Source organism: Notechis scutatus, chromosome Z (assembly GCF_049901735.1).
Source record: "Notechis scutatus isolate UNSWTSFEM ecotype Mainland chromosome Z, rNotScu1.2, whole genome shotgun sequence".
Classification (NCBI taxonomy): Eukaryota; Metazoa; Chordata; class Lepidosauria; order Squamata; family Elapidae; genus Notechis; species Notechis scutatus.
In genome coordinates, this window is record NC_142025.1 from 93,669,609 (window position 1) to 93,694,573 (window position 24,965).

The 24,965-nt window shown below is 41.4% G+C and overlaps 1 protein-coding gene across 2 annotated transcripts in view; it reads right to left on the minus strand.

Moving 5' to 3' along the window:
* The window catches only part of TNS4 (tensin 4), a 41,110-nt gene that overhangs the window by 12,524 nt on the left and 3,621 nt on the right, over positions 1 to 24,965 (minus strand). Inside the window, exons 2-9 of one of the 2 annotated variants that reach the window (XM_087947983.1) lie at positions 20,633 to 21,220; positions 16,442 to 16,844; positions 13,778 to 14,202; positions 8,527 to 8,613; positions 5,556 to 5,663; positions 3,128 to 3,220; positions 1,734 to 1,811; positions 1,349 to 1,417 (exon numbers count right to left, since the gene is read on the minus strand). In XM_087947983.1, the coding sequence (XP_087804109.1) occupies positions 1,349 to 1,417; positions 1,734 to 1,811; positions 3,128 to 3,220; positions 5,556 to 5,663; positions 8,527 to 8,613; positions 13,778 to 14,202; positions 16,442 to 16,844; positions 20,633 to 21,104 (1,735 nt within the window). In that variant the 5' untranslated portion in view covers positions 21,105 to 21,220. Of the gene's footprint in view, positions 1 to 1,348; positions 1,418 to 1,733; positions 1,812 to 3,127; positions 3,221 to 5,522; positions 5,664 to 8,526; positions 8,614 to 13,777; positions 14,203 to 16,441; positions 16,845 to 20,632; positions 21,221 to 24,965 lie in introns of both variants that reach the window. The other variant, XM_087947981.1, reaches the window with a different exon arrangement.

Genomic DNA, 24,965 nt, shown 5'->3' on the forward strand with positions numbered 1-24,965 from the left:
TCGTAAAATGGGGCAAAACTAAGTTAACAAATGTCTCACTTAGCAACATAAATTTTGGGCCCCATTGTGGTCATGTTGAAGACTTATCTGTACTGAGGTACTAAGTAATGAATGATAAGAGTTTAACAATTTTTACTCACCTTGATGCTGGAAGAAAACACTAAAACATGTGAGGTAGCCCTAAGGTTGCCTCATTCATGAGATGGGCATGAGATGAATGTTATATTAAAAGAGGACCCAGTAAAACAAAAATTTTGCCAGCCAAGGTATTTCTATATTAAAATTGCAGAGATAGAACAAAAGTGATTTCTTGGTGCCCTCTATCTAAATTGGCAACAACCAGTTCCTGAACAGATAAGGGGCCTGGCAAGCCAAAGCAATGCTGGATCCATGAGCTCAGAGACAATTTTCCTCTGCAGTGAAATGGGAGAGTCACCCACTCCTCCCATTCAATTCTCTGAAATTGGTAACAAGATCCTGTCTCATGCTTAGACTCTGGTGCTTCTGAGCTGGCATTGCCAAGTATCTTCATCACCGCCCTTTTGGCCTTCCAGGTTGTTCACCATGTCCCATTGAAAGCTGAGCAGAACAGCATTTCAAATGATCTCCACAACTGGGTGAGACTAACTCGGTAATAACCCTAGCTATGCTAGAAGTTGCTATAGGTTGACAGTGATGAAATAGCATAGACAGAGAATATATAATATTACTATATATTATATATAATATTCAAATGTGCTTCTGGGCTATAATATCCCCTGAACCTAATGAAACAAGTGAATTTTATCTGGTAGTTCAGCTTTTCAGTATCTGATGAAGGCTTCTTAGCTGATCTTCCTGGAAGGCCTCTCTTTGACCGTCAGTAGTGATGAATGGGCTAAATGCCTCTCTTAAGCCTACCCCCAAGCCATAGTCAAAATCAGTCAGACTTGACAACTACTTCTAAAATTACTTCCTTCCTTCCTTCCTTCCTTCCTTCCTTCCTTCCTTCCTTCCTTCCTTCCTTCCTTCCTTCCTTCCTTCCTTCCTTCCTCCCTCCCTCCACCCCTTCCCCCTCTGCCTCTGTTTCTGTCTTTCTCTCTCTCTCTCTCTCTCTCCCCCACACACACACAAACCACAGAGGATTAAAATCTATTATGCAATCACCGTGTTAAAAAAAAATCTTTGTGTAGATACAGGATATTGTGGTCTGAAAGGTAGAAAAATGTGGCATCTTCATAGAAAAGTGACAGCACTGAAAGGAGGCAAAACGTAGACCAAACTGCAAGATATTATTTATTACCTTAATCTTTAGGATATAAAATGGTCTGGTTAATTGAAGAAAAATGCATACTCTCATTATACTCACCAGCAGCTTTCTGGGACAAAAGGAGAGAAGCCTCTGAACCAAGGACAGGATTTTCATCACTGAGGAAAGCTAAGATAGGTATAACAGCACACCAGTTACAACCACATTACAAAACATATTAAATTAAAGTACTGATGCATAACTGTATCCTTTCCTGGAAAGATCTCTGAAAATCTGCTATTCTAATATGACGCAGAATTCGCTTTAATACATTAATGCGTGTTTACTTATCCTCTTCATTGGGGTTTTATTCATTAGCAAATATATTTGGGTTTAAAAAGGAATTGTTGTTAGCTGGTCTCTCTAAGGTTTGTAAGAGTTTGTGTTGCAGTATATTATTCTTTTGATCATTGCAAGAACTCTTGGTCCAAGATTCTAAACATACCTTGGCTAGGAATGATCAATTTGCAGGGTAGTGCTAATGGCATAATGGTGTGTTGATATACAAATGCTGAGAGACTCCCTGTAATAAAGAACAAATGGATGAGGTTTGTACAAAGTGTTCTTAACATCTCTATATTTCACATTATTACTTCACAACCCTACACTATATGCCTAAATTTTTAATTTTCAGGTAATCAACAACTGGGGTAGCAGTGTTAAGAAACTGGAGGTTCATGAGACCAACAGACCCATTTGTCTTCTGAAAAAATGGGGTGGGGGATTGGAGTGACTAGAAGGGAATTCTTGAGGTGGTGGTAGTTTGGATTTGGATGCTTCCTCCCTTCCTTGTTACTTTGAATGGAATGATAATGGATGGATGAAAATGGTAAAAAGTTTGATGCAAATTCACTTGCTAAATCTAATTGCAAATTAGAATGCACTCTGTTCAACGCTATATATTTATTAAATTTTGTAAAAGCCCATACTTTTTTTAAATGTATGTATTAGGGAAAATCAATGTATTAGTGAAAGGTTGATAAATATTAGGAAAAGATCATTGGCACAGTGTGTGCATTTCTGATGCTTTAGAAAATATCTTCCCAAATAGGTATCAACTTGCAGGAGGATTTTTAAGAAGCTACCTGATTTGTGAGGCCAGCTAAATATTAAAGATCCAATCTGAAATGGTAAGATTCACTCTTCCTGATAAATGAAGAGATGGACAAGATTATCTGTTCTTCCACATAAAACATTACTAGTAAAAGGTTAGCTATCTAAGGTAGTCTGTCTCTCTGCTTATTAGTTCTAGGATTGTAGACCATGTGAAAGGTCCACTGTCTTCCAAGACTGCCACATTTATGACTTTCCATAGATGCTCCGTCCCACTTAATTGAAATAGAATGCTGAGTCTTTGAATGGGGTGGGATGCACGATGGTTCAAAGGTTAAAGATGCTGAACTGGTCAGCTGGAAAGCTGACAGCCCAGGTTTGAGACCTAAGTGCTGTGTGATGTGTGAGCTCCAGTAGCTTGTCCCACCTAGCAGTCTGAAAGCATGTACATGCAAGTTGATAAATAGGTACCACTTCACTGGAAAAGTAACAGCGTTCCATCCACATCAGCATATAGTCATGCTAGCCACATGACTGCTGCTCCCTCGCTAAGAAATGAAAATGAATAGTGCCCCCTAGAGTTGGACATGATTGGAAAGGGGGAACTTTTCCCTTTGCCTTGCTGAATCAGATGGGCAGGGCACATTTTTAGGAGCAAAAAGCAACACAGATGCAACTGCCTCAAACTCAGCTAACTGCAACACCAGCTAATAACTGTATGCATGAATATAAGACAGTCACAGCTTAAGCACAAGTAGCTGAAACCAACTAGACCAACAATCTTACCAAAATAGGGTTCTTCTTCCGTTCCCTTAAGATGCACTCCTTTGGGAGAAGACTCAATGAGGAAGTGCCTAATGTGGTTACCAGCATCTTCTCCTTTAAAACAAAACAAAGAAATCTGAAATGCAACTTAGAAAAAAAATCAATACCTTACATTGTAAGCTTTCCAAAGAGCTTTAAAATTGGATTTTTAAAGGCTTTATTCAACTCTAATTCTGGTTTTGGTGTTGTTTATGTTTAATATTAGATACAATATGTGACAATGAAGATATAATTCCTGAACCCAGTTTTGTATGCAGAAATAGATAACACACATATTTTTTTCTGATTTTCTGATGCCGTTATCATCATCTTTTAGTTCTATGGAAATTCTTTATTATAAATCTAAACCAGATGAAGAAGCAGAATTGTTTTGAGAACAGTTTCAGCTCATGAAACTAAGTGTTTCTGAATAATAAATCAGTGATGGACTCATAGTGGAATTCTTCCAGAGACGTGAAAGTTAAAACTTTAAAAAACTAAACTCAATGTCTTATGAAATGGGTTGCACAGTCTCTCATGTTCCTAAAATCCTCTATTTAAAGACATATTTTGTGATTGCAAATTCAGTAATGTGAGAATTGGATTGAATTTCAAACGAAAGCTAATGAATTGGAGTCCTAAACATTACAAGATAATTTACCACAAATGATAGAATTTGGGGCCAGAATGAGATCTCTGATCCTTTATCACAATCATGAACTTTTTCAGTGTATGACAACAACAGAAAATGCCCTCTATAAAGTTCATCCAATAATCACAGAGAAAAAAATTTTTTTGGCCTGAAAATGCAATGTAAACCACCCCAAAAAATTGTGAAGAAGCAAACGAGCAGAGATTCTTTAACCTATGTTCCCCCCCGTCTCTTTTTGTACAAGGACATGTGCATTTTTTGCAGCCTTTTCCAGCACAGAGTCCTCAGATGGGTTGGAATATAAACTCCACAATTCCCAATGGCCATGCTGGGTAGGACTAATGGGAAATATAGCTGAATATATTTAGAAGGCATCAATGTGGCATGGTACAGTTTTACTCTAGTGTATTTTTAATGATAAACCCTTTCCCAACTTTCAAAACCTAGGAATGTTGAAGGGCAAAATTTAAATGCTAGAAATAAATATTAATTTTTTTAACATTAAAACAAAGGTTGCAATACTTGCTCACATTATTTACAATCTCTTACTGCTCTCTTCTGTTTTAAATAGATTATTTCCGCCACTCAGCAAAATTTTCCTATTTGAGCTAAATTGGAGAAACTCTCTTGAAGTTGTGCAGAATGATATGGAACGTTCTGCTCTGCTCCTTTCAATGATCATTAACTCCCATCTCTTCTATGCTTCATAACTCAACTGGGGCACACATGGTTAATTAATAGAGAAGTTTATGTTTCCCTTCAGCTGAATTCCCTTCCCCGAAGCTGACCCATGCTGAAGTCACAGAAAGGTTGCTTGTCCTGGCTTGCAACTACTTTACCCTGAAATCCTTGCATGGACAGGCTCCAGGTTTGCTTTGTTTCTGTTTCATTTCCCCTGCGACATCTTGCAGGTTGCTTCCAATGTGAGAAGCAAAGTTTGCTCTGACTTGAACTTCCCACTGCCCTTGATTCAGAAAGACTGTGAATATGGTCATTTGCCAACTTTCTATTGCTTTTCTTTTGGACGCCTCATCAGTCACCTGTCCTCCCCTCTTTCACTTCTCTGCTGGTTTACCCACTGGGGTTTCCCCCACCATTGCTTTCCTGTGTGAACAAAAAAACCTTGAGATTTGTTCAGCTTTGATTTCTAAAACATGTAATGATGATTGCTTGCTTTTACGGAAATGCTGTGCTCTACCAATTATAGAGCTCTGTTTTTCATTTTTGCAGAATTTCCTTAACTGTGTGCCATGAGGCAACTGGGAACATGTAGTGAGCAATATGTTGAATGATTAACTACAGCCATGAGTTTGGAGCTTTTGGCCATGCAAAGAACTTCTCTGCATTAGCTGCAGTTACATCATCAGTCTTTAGGAGAAGTGAACGTGCTGCCTCTCTGTGAGAGTCAATAGCCTCTCTTGTTGTCCAATACTGCAACTGTCAAAATTTTGGGAGTCTGCCATTTTCCCCTTCCTGTTTAGGTCTCGTTAGTATTCAGGCTGGGATCATGCAAGTGGGAGACTAAATAAAAAATCCCCTAAGTGGGGTTTCTGCACAGTTTGGCATCAGAGCAGCTTTTCTAAACGCAGTGCCCTCCAAATATGCTGGAGCTGCAACTTCCAGGCTTTCCAGCCAATTGCTTGGGAATCCTACAATTTATAGTAAAATACATCTGGAAAGCATCAAGGCAGGAAAAGGCAGCTGTTGGCCCCTCTCTATTATCACCTTTTTGCAGTTTGGAGCAGGAATTCTGAGTACCTGCTTTGTTGCTGAAGACTTTCAGGGCTAAGCCAAATGAGCCAGGATAAGATGTGCTGTCCCTCATAATAAATGTACCCGGTGGTTCGTCTGTTAGCAGTTGGATGGCTGTTAAAACATACACCCAAAGAACAAAGTGTCACCATATCAAATAACAAAGAGAGATTAATAATCATTTGTATCTTTTGCAAACAGAGTTTCTTGTGTTCAAAGCATTTCACATACTTAGCTGGCAACCTTCACAGTAAACCAATATTGTGATCATATGTTGCAGAGAAAGATAATAGCTTACTTAAGGCCATTTGGCCACACAGAGGCCAGATTGGAATCGGCAGCGTTTTGATATACAGCTCAGTCTCTTTGCTCTTCACAACCTGAGATAAGACTAGAAAGGCTCTATATTTCAAATAACTGAGCAGCTTGAAGGTCCTACGGAGAAAATACTGCCTGTCCTCAATAACATTGCACATCTTTATCTATTTTATGCTCATCAGTTTGCAAGCTCTCCTTTTCAGAGACCCACAGGAATAAACCAGCTACATATAAAACCAGTAGTACCAGACCCATATCTGGGAAAAATTTCCTTACCCAGGTACAGCCTGATACTGCTGCCTTTGCATATAGGGTCCATCTCACAAAATAAAGTTGTGGGAATTACTTGAAAGAACACATTAAATGCCTTATTTATCATGAAAATGTGCAATAAAAGCTTAAACAATAGCTGTGATAAAATAGTAGCTATATAGACAACATCTCTTAAAATGCCAGAGCATGGGAGTGTGATTGGATACCAGTCTTTATCAAGGAAGCTTTGCTTTACAAATAATAATGTAGATGCCAAATTGTATAATTATTTTGAGCAGTGGTATCAATTCAATTTGAATGCAGCAAATATGTATATGTAAGGCCGAAACTTACATCTTACTACAGAAATTAGTTGTCCCAAAGTTTGGAGTTTCAAAACATAAGGAAGTAGGTAAATAGGTAGATAGTAAATTGAGGCAGGGAAAAATAACTGAGAGACAATTCTACCAATTTTTTTTAATGTTCCAAGCATTTATTTGCGTTTCCAAAAGCTTCCATGCCCATAATGAGAAAGAGAGGGAAAGGATTAAATCACCCAAGAAGATAGGCTCACCCAAGAAGATAGGCTCAAGATCCAGGTGGATCTTGACAGACTAGAACACTGGGCCTTTTCTAAAAAAATGAAATTCAATGTAGAGAAAAACAAAATCCTACACTTAGGCAAGAAAAACCAAAAGTACACATATAGACTGGGTGAAACTAGGCTTAATAGCAGTAACTATGAGAGGGATCTTGGAGTCTTAGTGGACAACCAGCTAAATATGAGCCAGCAGTGTGCAGCAGAAGCCAGAAAAGCTAATGCAATCCTAAATTGCATTAACAGAGGGGTACAATCGAGATCAAGTGAGGTACTAATACCACTCTATAAAGCCTTAGTAAGACCACACCTAGAGTACTGCATCCAGTTTTGGTCACCACATTATAAAAAGATGTTAAGACTCTAGAAAAAGTACAGAAAAGAGCAACCTGGATGATTAGGGGACTGGAGGCTAAAACATACAACAAATGGTTGCAGGAACTGAGCTTGGCTAGTCTAGTAAAGAGAAGGACCAGAGGAGACATGATAGCAGTCTTCCAATATTTGAGGGGCTGCCACAGAGAGGAAGGGGTCAAGCTATTTTCTAAACCACCTGTAGGCCAGATAAGGAACAATGGATGGCAACTGAACAAGGAGAGATTTAACCTGGAAATAAGGAGAAACTTTCTGACAGTGGAAACAATCAACCAATGGAACAGCTTGCCCTCGGAAGTTGTGGGAGCGCCATCACTTGAGACTTTCAAGAAGAGATTGGACTGCCATTTGTCAGAAATGGTGTAGGGTCTCCTGCTTGGGTGTGGGGTTGGACTAGATGACCTATAAGGTTCCTTCCAACTCTGATTATCTGTTATCCTTTATCCTTTTTGGCAAGTCACCATTTCTTCAAAATGGACATGGAAATCAATATAAATCTGATACATTTTCCTTTCTGTGTCTATATGGACTTGATTCAGTTTTTTTTTTTACAGACTTTAATAGATCAATTTAAAAACTATACTGCATTTTGTTAACAACTGATATGGAGCATTTGTACACAACTTTCCTAATGTAGTCTATTGGTAGCCCAAATACTTGAAGAAACCTCTTTTAAACACACTTCTCTGAAATTATTTTTGTTGCATAACTCTTTCCTCACTATCTTCTTCACTTTGCCCATTAAGAAAATGGCTTGAAAAAGTATGAAAATAGAGGGAGAAAAAACACAGGGAAGCTGACTTCTATTGTTTTTTTCTCTCCTGTAATTATAATTTCTGCCTTGATGGATGTGCTCCTAGAAGGAAGATAAAGGTGTGGTTTAGGTACAGCAACAGATGCTGTTGCTGTACTTTAACCACACTTATGGGGGAAAGTAAAGTAAAAAGATGGTTGTTGGATTTGAAGTTGTGGATTAAATGCCAAGGATCCCATCCCATGGGCCATCCCAGCAACACATCCCTGTGTTGTTATCATTTAACAACACAGCCATGAAAGGACAGAATAATTATCCTTTTTTTGTTTCCCCCTCAAAGCATGTTTGTTAAGATATAAGACGCCTGTAGCATTGTTCAGTCCAATACTGTAAAACGAAGCCTTTAATAGAGCTGCCAGCAACTTCTTTTTTTCTGAAATGGATCTTGGAAGTATTTCTAGCGTGCTTTCCAAGGGGAATAATATGTATTAAAAAGCTGTACAACACCATGAATCCATAAAAACTAATACAACTCCTTTCTGAGAGATATCAGCTCATGCAATGCATTCATGTAACAATCATATTTATCTCTGTATCTGAATCAGGTCACATTCTTAGTCGTTTAGCTTTCTTGCCTTTCCTTCATTTTGTATATTGTTGCCTGCTGCTCTTTAGATTACCTTGGTCTCTTGTGATGCTGGGTTTGAACCAATATTTAGAGGTGTCCATCACAAACTTCATAGTTGTCTGGGCTTCTTTGGAATACCCTGCATTAAAAAAAAGTCATACATATATCTAAGTTTTTAAAAAAAAGTTTAAGGAAAAGTGTTCTGTACGGTCATTACCATTCTTGTAGAACCACGCAGCGATTGGTCGAGACGCACAGCGAGCTGATTGGCCGAGTGAGCCGCACTGATTGGCCCGCCGCGAATCTCCCGCGATTGGTGAAAACTAATCGCGGGAGATTCAAAGCGGTGCCATTGGCCGCGGCCGCCACGGCCAAAGAATAAAAGCCGCCGCTTTTCTTTCGGAGCCGAGACAATCTCAGGAATCAATAAATGAGCTGAACTAAGTCACTGGCTCCAAGTCTCATTCCTTGCGACGGACATGACACTGGCGACGAGGATGGGATGCCAAAACTGATCCCCATCGTGCACGTGTCCTGAGGAAACGAGACCAACGAGATGGCCAGCATCGCACCGCCCGCACCCTTTAACCCGGCTACTGAGGATTGGGAATCGTACACCGACCGATTCCTGATGTTCCTCGAAAATAGCAATCTAAAGGATGCAACCGGGCAGAAGAAAAGAGTTGTCTTCCTCACGCACTGCGGGCCTGCAGTGTTTAAAATGGCAAAAGCCCTCGCGAAATCAGAGGACGTAAAAACAATGGACTGGGCCGATCTCGAGCCATTGCTCCGGAACCACTATGCCCCCGACGTGCCCACCCTTATCCGGCGGCACGACTTCTATCGACGAGACCAGCGAGCGGGCGAGAGCATCGGCGATTTCGTGGCCGACCTGCGGAATCTCGGAGGCATGTGTGGCTTCACGGACATGGACGAGGCACTCCGAGACTGCATCGTCCTGGGACTCAGAGATCCAGTCCTCCAGAGCCGGTTGATGGCAAAAGGCGACATCGCCCTCGCCGACGTCCTCGCAGACGCCACCACAGCCGAGGCGACCCAGAAGTCAGCGGCCCGAATGCAGAGGCCCGACACCGGGGACCGAAATGTGACCACCGAGGCAGGCACAGCAACCGAGACGCGCCCCGAAGCAAGCCGCTGAGAGACCACCACACACCATGGCGACCTCGACTCCGCCTCCGACACCACAGACAGAGAAGAGGACGTGCATCGGCTCCAGGCGGACCGAGACCGGCACGATCGACGGAGTCGTAAGTCGGGGCAACCGTGCGCTGGGTGCGGAGGCGACCACCCTCGATCAGAGGGCCGATTCTTCGATGCAATATGCCGGCACTGCGACAAGAGAGGCCACATCGCCCGAGTCTGCTGACTCAAGAAGAACTACAGCCCCGGCGGCGAGACGACAACAACCGGAGACGAGACAGCACCCCCAGGCCCAGAGACCGCCAAGCCGAAAACCGATGGAGCCAAGATGGATGGGGCCGACGAGACGGCGGGAACAGGCGGAGAGAGGAAACCCACCAGACAGTCGTCATCGGCCACTCCTCCAGCACAGACGCCCGGAAAGTATATGTGGAGGTGGGCATCGAGGGCGAGCCATGCAAGATGGAAGTGGACTCCGGGTCCTACCGTTCCATGGTTGCATGGCGGGAAATCAAGCGCCTGGTGCCTGCCATCCACAGAGGAGGGCTGGAAAGCCAGAGCCTAATCCTCAAGGACTACCAAGGGAATCGCATACCGGTAGTCGGAACAGGCCAGTTCGAGGTAACCTTCAAGGGGCGAACAGCAAGGCTTCCCCTGATGATCGTGGACCGAGACCGCCCTAGCCTTTTGGGACTGCAGTGGTTCGTGCCGCTCGGAATCGAGGTAACGGGCATCGACCACATCGGGGAGGCCGACTGGGAGGAACAACTCGCGAGGGACTTTCAGGAAGTGTTCGATGGCACCCTAGGCAAGTACCGAGGGCCCCCTATTTCGTTCAGCCTAGACCCCAGCGTTCCCCCAATTCGCCTGAAACCGCGGCGAGTACCATTCGCACTCCGGCCAAAGATCGATGAGCAAATAGACAAGCTCATCAGACAAGGGGTCCTCGAGCCAATCGACCATGCCCGGTGGGAGACCCCCATAGTCACCCCCGTTAAGCCCGATGGGTCGGTGAGAATCTGTGGGGACTATAAGGCCACCCTCAATTGCGCCTTGCAGCAAAGCGCCTACCCCGTCCCAGTAGTGCAGCACCTCCTATGCTCACTGGGGGGAAGCAAGGTCTTTGCGAAGCTTGACCTGGCACAAGCCTATCAGCAGCTACCGGTCGGACGCAGAAACGGCCGAGGCGCAAACCATAGTAACCCACCGGGGGCTTTCCGCTGTAAGAGACTCCAGTTTGGAGTCAGCGTGGCCCCAGGAATATTCCAGAGCCTCATGGAGAGACTCCTGCAAGGAATCAAGGGGTGGTGCCCTACTTGATGACGTACTGGTGTCGGCAACCAACCAAAAGAGCTAGAGGGTCGCCTGAGGGAGGTCCTAACAAAATTCAAAAATGCGGGGCTGAAGGTTAAAAAGAAAAATGCCAATTACACACCGAGAGGGTCGAGTTCCTGGGGTACCTCTTAGATCGGCACGGAATTCACCCAACCGAGGAAAAAATCAGAGCAATCAAGGAAGCCCCCAGGCCGAAGAATAAAAGCCCGGCAGAACTACTGATGGGGAGAAAATTAAGGTCCCCACGCGACAGACTGCACCCCACATACAACCCTGAAAAACCCCCAAACTCCTCAAGCAAAGACCGAACCTTTAAAACAGGTGACGCGGTATACGCAAAAAACCTCACCGGAGACCCACTCTGAGTACCAGCAACCGTAACCCAAGTGACAGGCCCCCGCTCGTACCATTTACAGACAACCGACGGACGAGCATGGAAACGACACATCGACCAGTTAAGGTCTAGAACAGCCACAGGAAACACAACCGACACGCAAACTGAAACAAACACAGAAGGGAACCCCCCCAACACAAACCAAGAGGGGAGGGAAGGCCCAAAAGACCAAACCCCACTAGAAAGAAACCAGGAATACTCACCAGCATACAGCCAGCTCGACATCTCACCAGGAAGAAGCAGCCAGGCCAGCCCAACCAGCCTGGAAAGACCAGGCGGGAGCAGCAACCGCAACTCTACCAGCCCGGGTAGACCGGGAGGGAGCTGCGACGAAAGGCCCGGCCCAGCCTTCCAGACGGCTCCATCAACAGGACAAGGAGCAACACAGAACCCGACCGAACCGGCCGGGAGCCAAGCACCAACTAACCTGCGCAGGTCAAGTAGACAAGTAAGTAGCCCCGCCTACTTACGGGACTACGTTACGTAGGACCCTACCAAGAGGGGAGGGGTGTTCTGTACGGTCATTACCATTCTTGTAGAACCGCACAGCGATTGGTCGAGACGCATGGCGAGCTGATTGGCCGAGTGAGCCGCACTGATTGGCCGCGCGCGAATCTCCCGCGATTGGTGGAAACTAATCGCGGGAGATTCAAAGCGTGCCATTGGCCGTCGCGCGCCAAAGAATAAAAAGCCCGCTTTTCTTTCGGAGCCGAGCCGATCTCGGGAATCAATAAATGAGCTGAACTAAGTCACTGGCTCCGAGTCTCATTCCTTGCGACGGACACGACAAAAAGTGATTAGAAAAATCAGAAATTTTCTTTTTTTTTCATCATAGAGGGTTTTTTAAAAATTTTTAGGGAGGTTTTATAAAATAAATGAAGGCAAGCTCGAGAGGAAAAAGAGATTATCCCAATGTTGTCCATCCGTTTCAGATTACAAATACTGAAATGGATGGGTCACACTGATATAGTGGAAGAGATCCAAATTCCTTTCAAGTTCCCAGTGATCCTAGGTTTATTGAAATCCAGACAGCAAGTTAGAAATGACTTAATTGAAATTCCTTTGATTTTCTTTTGCAATTAAGGCAATGGTATCTGGGAAAGGGGTTAAAAATAATCAAGATGCTTCAATGAATATATAATGAAAGCCACATTCTATGTTTACATACGTTGCATGTAATATTGCTTCCCTCACTTCATTATAGCTTTCATTTTGAGAGAGTTTTTGGGGGGACACCCTTTGTGGATGTTCAGAGGGTAGTTATCACATTGGACTTTTATAAGGCTAGAAAAGTTATTTCTTTTGCATGGTGACAAAACTAATTTTAAAAGAGACTGCTTAGTTGTGATAGCTAAATACACAATTTTTATATTCAGGGACTCTAATGAATCCCTAAACAGAATCTCCTCAAATCGCATGCCAGAATTTTAAATCAATGTTGCTGTTTTGGACCCAGCTGCTGGATTTTGTACCGGCCACCTCTCTCTCAAAAGTAAACACTATTTAATTAGATTTCCTAGCAAACATTCAAAACCCCAACATTACATGTCAGGATTTAATATTAACACAGTGACTACATGTTCTTAGAACATCTGGTTCTGTTAAGCAACAATATGCCATTCTAGATGAATTATTGATTGGATGTCCCTGATCAGCTACTTTGTTTTTCTGATAGTCCTACTTTTTGGAAAGAGGATGCAGACATAACCAGTCTGCAACTACTCCTTTCTCTTTGACTGAGGTGATATTGTTCAGAGGGTAGCAGAGAGAAGCATGTATGAGAATGAGAAAGCAAGGGAAGTCCATTTCTCATACTAGTATTCCCCCCTAGCTTCCTTCTCAAACTGATTGTCAGATGGAAGATATAAGGAAAAAGGGTGCGCTGAAATGAATTTACTTCCTCTTAATTTGTACTTTTTCCCCTCACTAAGTTTCTAGAAATACTTCAAAAGGCTGACAGGCGAGGAAAAGGAAGGGCAGTGAATTAACAAATAGGGAAAATGTGGTCAATTTAGGAAACTTTACCAGGCTGATTGTACAGATGCTTTGCTTGGATAATATACAGATTGACCTTATTCCCTGATTTTTGCATGAGCAGGCACACTGCCATTTTTTAGTTTGGATTACTTCCTCTACTTCTCACAGCAGGGAAATTTTATTTCACACATCCTCTAGATTGGTACTTTTTAGATGTGTGGGCCTCAGCTTCCCGAATTCTTACCAACATCCATGTCAGCTGGGGAAGGAATTGCAATTCAGATTGTGTCAACCACATATTACATGACCTGGGGAAGGTCGTTTTTTTGCAAAAAGTTGTATGCCTTCCCAATTTTTAAAATAAAGGATTCTTTTGCAGCCCAATTGGAAATAAAGAAAGATGTGAACTTTCAGTCATAGGGATGGAACAACTTACCTTCCAGAGATGAAGCGGAGAAACTTGAATTGTCAGAATAGGAATTGTTTAAATCATTAACTCCTGAAAAACTGCTTGAATTGGTCTTAGGCATCTTATCTTTGAAGGAACTGGAGTAGCCCCTGGAAAGCTTCATAGCTGTCTCACTCTCTTCTGGGAGACCATTGATGAGCACTATAGGGATTGGGAGTGGGGGATTTGTAACAGATAAAAGAGAGTGGGTGTAGGTGTCGGCTTGTCCCTTCTGGTATGGCTGAGTTAGAGAAGAATTCTCTTTCTGGGAGCATGTGGCTCTGTGGTAGGAAGAACCAGAGCTGTTGGACGGAACATAACACCCTGTCAGGGATTCAACAGAGGAAGGGCTCCCTATTGACCTGGTTAGAGGTGTGTCGGGTTCATGGTTGGACAATGATTGGCTGCTGCTGCTGCAACAGAGGGAAAAAAACATAGAAAAGTTAGAAAGGACTAGGGTTCTACGACTGTTACTTCTAAATATCCATATGGGAGCAAATCATGCATGCTAGGTACACAAGAGTTTAGAACTCTCTAATGTTGTATGCCTTCCCAATTTAAAGTTTGGCTTTAAAAGAATAATTGAAACTCATCTAGATAAAACCACTGTTCCAGTGGTGGGATTCAAATTTTTTTACTACCAGTTCTGTGGGGGTGGCAGGGGAAAGATACTGTAAAATCTCCAGTCAGAGGTGGTATTTGCCGGTTCTTCGAATTACTCAAAATTTCCGCTACTGGTTCTCCAGAACTGGTCAGAACCTGCTGAATACCACCTCTGCGCTGTTCTAACTGCCCACAACCAGCTAATTAGTGGTTTGTTTGTTTGTTTTTAAAAAACACCCATCTTTTCAAAATTCCAAATGGAAACAAGTGGAGCTGGATGATATTTATTTGGGGAGGGCACATTTTGATGATATTCCTCAACTAATGGGGCATCATCAGTCAATCAGAATCAATCAGAATAGAGCTGGAAGGGACATTGGAGGTCTTCTAGTCCAGCCCCTTTGCTCAAGGAGGAGAATATATCAAGAAAATATATAGTTTTGTTCTGTATTGTTCCAGAATGTGAGAAACCAAATAATGGCCTGAAGTTATAGGAAGGCAGATTCCATTTGGATGTTAGGAAAGAAACTCAAACAGTTGAAGTGTTTGGCTGCAGAAATAAATTCCTAGAGAAGTGGATATGCTCACTAAATCTATAGGGAATTATTTTATTTGAATTCCTGCATTGAATCCAGTGTGGAAAGTCAAATTCATGTTTCTGATTTACTTCCTGGGACCTTTTTTTAAAGACTCTGCTGTAATAGATACTATGGATTTCTGTGAAGACTAAATAACACTGTACAGGAAAATGTGTTCAATAGCAAGTTGCGCAAATGAGTCTCTAAGCACTCTTTTGTCCTGGGGTGAGGAAAAACAGTGGATTTGTTTAGGTGGGTATTGATTTGGCTCCCTGCATTTCCTAACCTTGATTTTACAAAAGGGATTCTTAGTTATTTTGACATAGTGAGGGATGTAGAGGAGTTAAATATTTGCCTATGCCCGAAGAAAATAACATAGCAGCTACCTTGAAATGCACTTTCCCTTACCAAACAAGTATGTAAGCAAAACCTACTTTCTCCTGTCACTTCTCCTGTCACTTCCCAGTCATCTTTTCCAGCCACCATCTTTAAATGTGCACAATTGCTGCTGGATTAGAGGTAGTGTGACCAGGCCACAGTGTCTTTTGAGGGCAATGTTCTGTTCTGACTGGGTTTTTCATCACTGTCTGCTAACATTTTCTCCTGCCATTATTGCTATACATTTTTTTCTCCTCCTTTCACCTTCCGGCCTGATAGAGATTGGACAACCATTTGTCTGAAATGATATAGGGTTTCCTCCCTGGGCAGAGAATTGAACTAGAAGACCTCCAAGGTCCCTTCTAACTCTGTTATTCTGTTCTATTATTTTTTTAAAATTTATTTGATTTATCAATCGCTTACAAGATAATAGGTGTAAGGATAAACATAGTTATGAATACATGAAATGGATAAAAATAAAAAAGAAACAATAGGACAGGGACAGTAGGCACGTTGGTGCGCTTATGCACGCCCCCTACAGACCTCTTAGGAAAGGGGTGAGGTCAATAGTAGAAAGTCTAAGATTAAAGTTTTTGGGTTTGGGGAAGAAACCACAGAGTCAGGTAGAGTATTCCAGACATTGACCACTCTGTTGCTGAAGTCGTATTTCCTGCAATTAAGTCTGGTGTGATTAACCTTGAGTTTGTATCTATTGTTTGCTCTTGCATTGTTATGATTGAAGCTGAAGTATTCATTGACATGTAGGACATTGCAATGTATGATTTTATATACTATACTTAGATCGGACCAAAGGCGGCGTAGTTCTAGGTTTTCTAGGTCTAGAAGTTTGAGTCTGGTGGCATAAGATATTTTGCAACGAGTAGAGGAGTGTAGAACTCTTTTTGTGAAATATTTCTGGACTTTCTCAACTGTGTTAATATCAGATACGTAATGTGGGTTCCAGACTGATGAGCTGTATTCGAGTATTGGTCTTGTAAACTAGCACTGCAAAGTAGTTCAGGCAATGACATTCAACTACAGAGAAATGTGAAGTAATCACACAGGATAATCCCTTTTTTTAGAGTGCATTTACCTTCCAAAAATGTAACTGGTGTCTGATCCAGGACTTGTTGAAAGCACTGATGCCTCACTGCATCGCTGTGCCATTCTCCTGAGCTGCAGAATGCCCGGAGAGGAAGCTAGAGAAGAATTTGAACCATAGGATGCAAAGTTCTTCTGATCTCGTTGTGGAATGGAGATACTCTCTGATACTTGGATGCAAGTTGGTGACTGCCTTCCTGTAGGGGAGAAATGCTGTACACTTCCAGAATTATTACCAATAGCATCACAGTTATAGCCAAGGTTGCCTCCACGTGGAAATAAATGACCCCGTTTTGGAGAAGACACAGAAAATGGAGTGCTGGAAGGACTTCTTGAGCTCTGCCAAGACTCTTGATACTTGGTTTTGCCTGGTGACATTTCAATATATTTTATGTCTGGTAAAAACAAGAAGAGAAAATAAGACAAACTGCAAGAGCCACAAAATCAATTAGAATCCTTTAGGTTCAACAGTTCTAAATCATTTTTATGCTTCTCCATAGACAATATGTAAACTTCTTCACTATATTTACAAAGCAACAGATATATAAAAGCAGATTTTAAATACTAGTACTTAATGTATGTCAATACCTTATCACCAGCAGCATATGGGTGGGGAGGGATAATCAAAATTAACAAATAAACTAACATGACAGAAACCTTGGGAAAGTATGCCCTTCATATGATGAATACAAGAGTGCTGAGAGATTTTACTTGTGGAATTAATGAAAAGTCCTGTGTGAAAAAGAATGCTAGAAATCTTAGTGTCCAAGAAAAAAAAAAGGATATTAGGAGAGAAGTATCAGGGCCTAATGGGGTACTGGAGAGGATGTGGAAAGTAGAGGACAGTGGTGGTAGGACCATTCAGAGCTGTGACTCCTAAGTTGGGAGAGTGGCTCCAACAGATCCCAGGAAAAATATCAGAGCTTTCTGTACAGAAGAGGGCAGAAAACAGCTAAGATATTGTGCTGAACCTTCAAGTTTGCAGGCCTCTGGTAGAGGGCTTGAGATTGAAAAAGATGCATACCATCCATTGTATTATATTGTATTGTAATGCATTAGTTTACATTAATATACTGCTATGCTATGCTATTCTATGCTATACTGTGCTAATCATATCATAACAGTAATATATGTGTACAATATATACAGGAGCCTCTGTGGCGCAGTGGTTAGAATGCAGTACTGCTGCCTATAGTTTGGCAGTTCAAATCCCACCAGGCTCAAGGTTGACTCAACCTTCCACCCTTCTGAGGTGGGTAAAATGGGGACCCAAATTGTTGGGGGTAATATGCTGACTCTGTAAACCGCTTAGAGAGGGCTGTAAAGCACTATAAAGCGGTATATAAGTCTAAGTGCTATTGCTATATGGTGGGATTAAAAATCAAATAATAAATAAATGTTCTGCATTTCAATTATCATCCTCCATGACGATACTTGCTGGGACTGTGAGAATGGCAGTGGCAGTAGTTTGTCTACTGAAGGCAGACCAAGAAAGAAGGGAGTTCTAACCTTACAAGATTTTGGACTATACACATTATCATTGAGAGTTGGCAGACTGACTGGCAGAGATTAATGGTCCAGCTCCATCATAACTGCTGGTACACAGATCAGCCTTCCATAGCTTGACTATGGAACATGGTAGAAATATGGCTAAGAATTCTGGGAGCTGTAAAACCCTATTACCATTTCTATTACAACATCTACTTTCAAGTTAGTGTATAACCTGCCTTTTCCCCAAAGAACATACATTAGTGGGGGAACAAAGCTGGAACATGCAGATACAGCATTTGTCTGATACATTGTGAGACAATCTTATATATGCTCATGATTGGTCATTCATTCCAGCACAAGTATACTGGAGCTATTTATCTAGATCAGGGGTGTCAAACTTGCGGCCTGCAGGCCAGATGCGTCATGTGCTGGCCCTGCCCTCACCTGGTTTAGTAAAGAGGAAAAAAGTCCCGATATGTCATGTGACACCGCCCTGACGACACGAGTTTGACGCCACTGATCTAGGTGGATAAACACCATTTTCAAGGTCTTTTTTTTCCAGGTGCAGTTAACCTTCTAGCCAGACCTGGAAGTCAAAGAGCCCTCCCAACAATGTGTTTTGTAGAGTCATCCAAGCAAGCTTAATGTCAATGAGTCCATTACTTGTTGGCACCTGTATAAAAGGGTGGGGATGCAAGCTTCAGTTGTTCTCCTTTCCTGCCTGTTCTAACAGCAAATGAGAAACATCTGGTTACTTCCAAAGAACATATCAGATACAAGTTTAAGGAGACTACACAAGGCCTTCTCCTTGCACAATTTTGACTCCAATCAAGCAGTGATCTCATACTGACCTTTACCAATATGTGTTATACAATTAGTAAATATGCATTCAAATTTTTTTCTAACCTGGAGCTGCATTTCAAAGCAAAAAGGTGAGTTTATATTACTTCTAATGCTGCCAATACTTTCCCTAGCATCTGGTTTTAGAAAAGATTCAACATAAATTTGTAAAAATCATTTAAAGATTTTTCACTTAAATTTGATATCGCAAGAAAACCACTCTAGACACATTTAGATTTTAAAATATGTAATATAACTAGATGTATATGTAATATAACTTATATGTACATATATAAGAAACTTTTATATGGATATGATTTTTGAAGAAAGAATACAAAGAAAAATGAGAGATATGTAGCTTTCCTAGTGGATTGCTCTTATGCGCCAATGTGGGTTTTACACATTTTGATCTACAAAGAGACATTGTTGATTTTGTTTTCAAGGGACAAATGACCTGTAATTCAGTTAGAACACATGAACACATCATCCCTTTCCTTTCCTGTCTTACTTAGCACCCACATTAAAAAAGGATAATAGCTCAACAGTAGATCACATTATGTATATGCAAAGGTTAATCCCTAACAGCTGCAGTTTGAAGTGGCAAAAGTTGCTGTCAGAAATCTGCTTAACTGCTGACTCTATGTGAATACTGACAGAGAAGAATCAATAATTCAGTTTGGAATCAGGCAGCTTTAAAACATATTGATTTCAAAAACCTTCAAAGACATATCAGTCAAACTTGATCTTGATCTGTTTCATACATTAGGCAGGATTCTCAAGAACAGAGTCCTAAGTTGAACATATAAATGTGTTTCATCTTTTATAAATAGTATGTACATATATTGCCCAAAGCACTTATAAAGAAGTGGCTGTGTCCGTGATATTTTTTGGGTAATCACTGCATATATTTGCAGTGCAAGCCAATTTAGCTGTTTAGCTGCACACCCTAGCAAATGATGTCATCTGCAGGCATTCTGCATTCCAAAAACTATGCCAAAGTACAAACTCTAACATGGCACAATGAGTCATGCTTATTTTCCTACCTTGCCTTAAGGATTTGGCTACTGGTGGGGATAGATAGGCTGAAAATGACTACTTGGTCTGTTCAACTGGAATGAGAATTGTAGTCATGCAGCTTGGATTCCAGCACTGGAAACTAATTTTGCTTAGTGAAAGCAGATGAAGAAACTTTATTATTACTGTTACTGAAAAATTGATGATGGGCATTGTGTATCTGGACAAAAGCTAGATCTTTTGTCTTATCTGAAGTATTTTTATAAACAACTTAAGGCAAATAGCATCCAGACAGTTTTGTGGCAGCTGATGGATTAAAAGATTGCCAGCATATGACTGAACAGTCATTCTATGTCTCATTAAATGAGGGTAGCAGAGTTTGAGTCCTTCATACATAGTCCTTGGTAGAATGACAACTTCTACTACATGATCACCAGATATTAGCTGTAGAATTCAATGGATTGCCAAAGCAACAAAGTCTCAGTTTGTAACCCCCCTTCACCTATCTGCCATAATTTTCCTTTTCAGACAAAATCCATTAAAGTGTGAAAAAACATATATGCTTTGATGTGTTTTTATTAGTTGCATCTAAGCGTCTCCAGGATCACCCATTTTTAATGCAAGAAATTGCACATTCATTGCAGTGTTTTTGAGAGGCTTCCACTTTCTACCAGTCTTGATTGTTCATATAAATTTTCAGGGCTTAAAAGAAAGTGGTGCAGCTTTCTGAATTCTCTGCACTCATTTTCAACTCTATAGGCCTAAAATCTCTAAACAGTGGGAAAAGGAATTATTTTTAGAGTGATCTCTTATGGTTTGAAGGTATTCCATATCTTACCTGATGTATCAGGTTCATGCTTTGCTACTGTACTGGTGTTGCTTTGTGGGATAGTTTGGAGGGGACTGTCTGCCTGGGTCGGCTGTTGGAGTGGCTTGAAAGTTGGGTCAATTTCCAAGATCAAGCGGTTCAAGTTCTCAATAGATATATCCAAAGTAGGAGAGGCTGGATAGCTGTCTTCATTTGGCCCTGTTGGTTCTTCCTGCTGATATTTGTCCTCACAAAGTTGAGAGGGCATAGGTGTGACTATTACAGTAGATTTAACAGATTTATTAGTTGGCGAACTTCCTTGGGTTTGAGCCAACAAATTCTTCCTGTCCCACCCTTCCACTGTATAATAAAAACACTGCATTGGCAATGTGTGACAGGACAAACCATCATTTGGGTGCTGCAAACAGGTATGCTCTTCTTTGGGTGAAATGCACACTGTCTGCCCAACCCGTACCACATGATTTGGGATGACTTTTGACATCCTGAAGGTATTAAGTCTTCCTGACTCTACGTTGCGCTTGATTCCAATTTTGCCAATACCTGTAAACTTCAGTTGGGTCCTGATTCATTTATCAAAAAGTCCCCTGTGCATAGGACCTTAAAAGAGAAAGAAAGAAAGAAGTACATTTTAATCTCAGAGAAGGGAGGAGGGAGAGGGAAAGAAAATAGTTCACAAATACATTCTAAGAATAGGAATTATTTGCACCAATGCATTTTCTGCCAAAATGGATTTGAAGAATTACTTTTTATTAATGCTACAATACAGGGGGGAAAGTGTTAAAGTTATCGTTTTTCCTCCCCTTAAGTTTTGGGAATTTAAGATTCCATTATGTGTCTGCTATTTGAATTTTTAAAATTGCATATTATCTCTTTGTTAAGAGTTTTAAAGGAAAAATCTCTCACTGTTTTTGCACTATTATATTAAATAGGAGAATGTTAAAACAGAAGTTATACAGACTGAAAGGAAAAGTCAACAAAAGGAAAAATCATAGTGTTCTGAGATGACTGTCAGGACTGTCATCCATACCAAGGTTGTGGTGGGAACATTCTTGCTTAAGGAGCCATCTTTGGACTCAAATCTATTTCAACTGTTTCCATATTCAATTTTTAGTCAAGCAGGTAGGGAGGGAAGTGAATCGAAGTTGCAGGAGATCTTAGGCAAAATTATTTACCCTGATGCTTTGTAGTCTGGTTTCAGGTCCAAAATAAGCACAGAAATGGACTGTAAAGTGAGGCTCAACCCAGATGAAAGAGAGAGATACCGTTTGTGGATGATACCAGCTAAGTTCCAGAGAAGTCTGCAATTTCCTGAAAGCAGCAAGCTTACAGTTTCAAAAGTGGTCCTAGATTCTCCATTATCACTCAGATGGTGTTGGTGGAACCATGTGCCTTTTATCATCTTTGGCTGGTTTACTATTTGTGACATTATGTGGAGAGAAGCAGACTTACAACATTTATGCTCTGGTATCTTCCCAGCTGATTTTTGCAAAGTGCTCTTCATGGAGCTGCTTTTGAAAATAGTTTGTTAGTTTAGAATGATTGGGACTGATTAAAATAAACATATTATACTAATTTTTTTATTTATACTGGCTGATAGTTCATTTTCAGACCCAATTCAAAGTGCTGATTTTAACCTATAAAGCCCTAAACCAGGCTTGTCCAACCCGCGGCCCGCGGGCCGCATGCGGCCCAGGTTGCCTCATAATGCGGCCCAGTGCCCACCCCAACCTTCTGGCAAGAGCCAGTGAGGAGGAGGAGGAGAGACAGGTGCGAGGCAGGGCAAGGCGAGCGCCACGCCAAAAGCAACAGAAAAGGCGGCGCCGCCTTTGCTGCTTCTGCCCCCGCCGCCGCCGCCGCTTCTGCCCCCACCGCCGCCCACCCCCCCCGCCGCCGCCGCTTCTGCCCCCCGCCGCCGCCTTCTGCCCCTGCCGCCAGCGCCGCTTCTGCCCCCACTGCCGCCGCCGCTGCCGCTTCTGCCCCCGCCGCCGCTGCCCGCCGCTGCCACCGCTGCTGCCACTTCTGCGCCCGCTGCCACTGCCGCCGCTTCTGCCCCTGCCGCCGCCGCCACCGCTTCTGCCCCCGCCGCCACCCCACCGCCGCCGCTGCCCCCCACCCCGCAAAATTTGGCCGGAAAATTAATAAAAAATAAATAATTTTTAATAAATAATTAATAATAAATAATAAAAATAATTTATAATTTATTATATAATTTTATAATATAATTATTTTATAATAATTTATTATATGTGCGACCCAAACGAAATTTTCATCTTCTAATGTGGCCCAGGGAAGGTGAAAGGTTGGACACCCCTGCCCTAAACAGTTTAGTCCAGGATACCCGAAGAAGTGCCTTCTCCTAAATGTTCTACCTGGATCTTAAGATCATCTACTTAAGTCCTCTCCAAGTCCTTGCACCTGGAGATGAGGTGGGCTTTATAAAGGGTTGAGCTTTTCTGTGGTGGCAACTGTTTAGGAAATTCCCTTTTCAAAGATGTCAACTAGCATCATTTTAACACTAGGTGAATGACTTCCTATTTCCCCAAGCCTCTAAAATAACTTTTAATTGCATTTTAGTGTAGGTTGTTTTAGATTTTGAATGACCACCATGCAACTGTTCCATGAACTTAGTTCAGAATATTTAAGTCATGAATATGTTCAGCAGGAAAGGATTGTCACAGCAAAATTAGCAGTAAATGAACCTGAACTCCGATTGCAGTGGTGCTTATAATTAATAACTCCAGTAAGACAAAATTGTGATTGACTCTGGGAACTGGTATGCAATTCGACAGATAAATCTGTTCATTATGGAGTTACCATTCCTTTTATGGAACAGAATTGCTTGTCAAAGAATCTCCTGGATCCAGAGTCCAGATCCAGTGGACAGTCACATACTTTCAAAAGTAAGAGAGCTTTTTAGCAGTTTTCAGATTTCTGCACCTGAAAAAAAGAAACCTCACTCTAGGAACTCAAGCCCTGTTATTTTTAGGATAGATCTATGGAAATAGACTCTTCATAAGGTGACACTTCAAGATACTCTGGAAACTGCAGTCAGCTAAGAACACTGCATTACTGCATGTGATAAGTACTGCTTCTTTGGGGTCTTCCATTACCCCTGTATTGAAACAGCTCCCTTTATAATTGATTGCCTCCCAACCCTATTCAGGATGCTCACAATGCTGTATAAACTCTTATATGGCTTAGGTCCAAGTTATTAAGGGGATTGTCTGTCCCTCTACAGTCCTCTCCCTGCTGTTAGGAGAGGCATCTCATTGCTTGCAAGTCCTGCCACGGATCCACTGATCATTAATGAGACATTAATTATTCATATCAAGGCCAGTATTATGAAACAAACCACTATTGGGATTCTGTCTTAAATGTATACATAAGAGAAGTTACAAAGTTTAGGAAGACTTTTTTAAAATTCTCAAAATAAGATAGCTGCTCAAAATTTATTTATTTGGGCTTTTAAATGTTGCTGTTTTATGTTTTTTATATTGCTTTTGTTTTATAGTTATTGCATCTATGTATGTTCCTAAGAGAAATGGAAATAAAGAAAAAAGCAGCTGTTTTCCTTTATTATAGACAAAAAAAAATCTGTTAATTATTATATCATGACTTCATGGGAGAATTGTCTATAGTCAATAGAATTGCTGTATTTTCAAAGGTTACATTTATAATCAAAACCCAAGGAAATCCCAAAGGGCAAGAGTTAGGGGCCAGAGGAATTAAGACAGGCCTTGATGGATAGATCAAAATTTAAACATTAAACCTCATAGATTGTATAATAGCTTGTAAGCAAATAGTAGATGTGGAAAGTTTATAAAATAATACTCAAAGAAGGAAAAAATATTTTTAGAAGTGCAGAAGCAGCACAGAAAACATAAAGCTGATTCATCAATATACAAAGATAGAATATATCAATATACAAAGACAGAAGCACAATCGGTCACAACTACCCTGAATCAATTTCCTACCTTGATCAATTTCCCTGATCAATTTCACAGTATGCATTATTGCTTTACTGCTTTGCCCCCTTGAGCTTTGCAATATCTTCATTATAATGTAAGAGAAATCTAATGATGATATTTAGTTTAAAAAATAAAAAAAAAGATACTTAAGCATGTTCTTCAGGAGCAGACGAATTAGTGATGGTTTGGGTATAGTTCCTCCATGGTGGAGAAGCTTTTGATAGACATGTTGTGACTAGCAGTAGTTGACTAACTACTTTGAAGGCTGATGAATGAGGTTAATGTAAAATTTTGAGAAATAGACAGAACATGATGTCCCAGGAATTATATAACAGTTGGCCATGAACAAATAATTCCTTTTTGTTCTCTTCCTC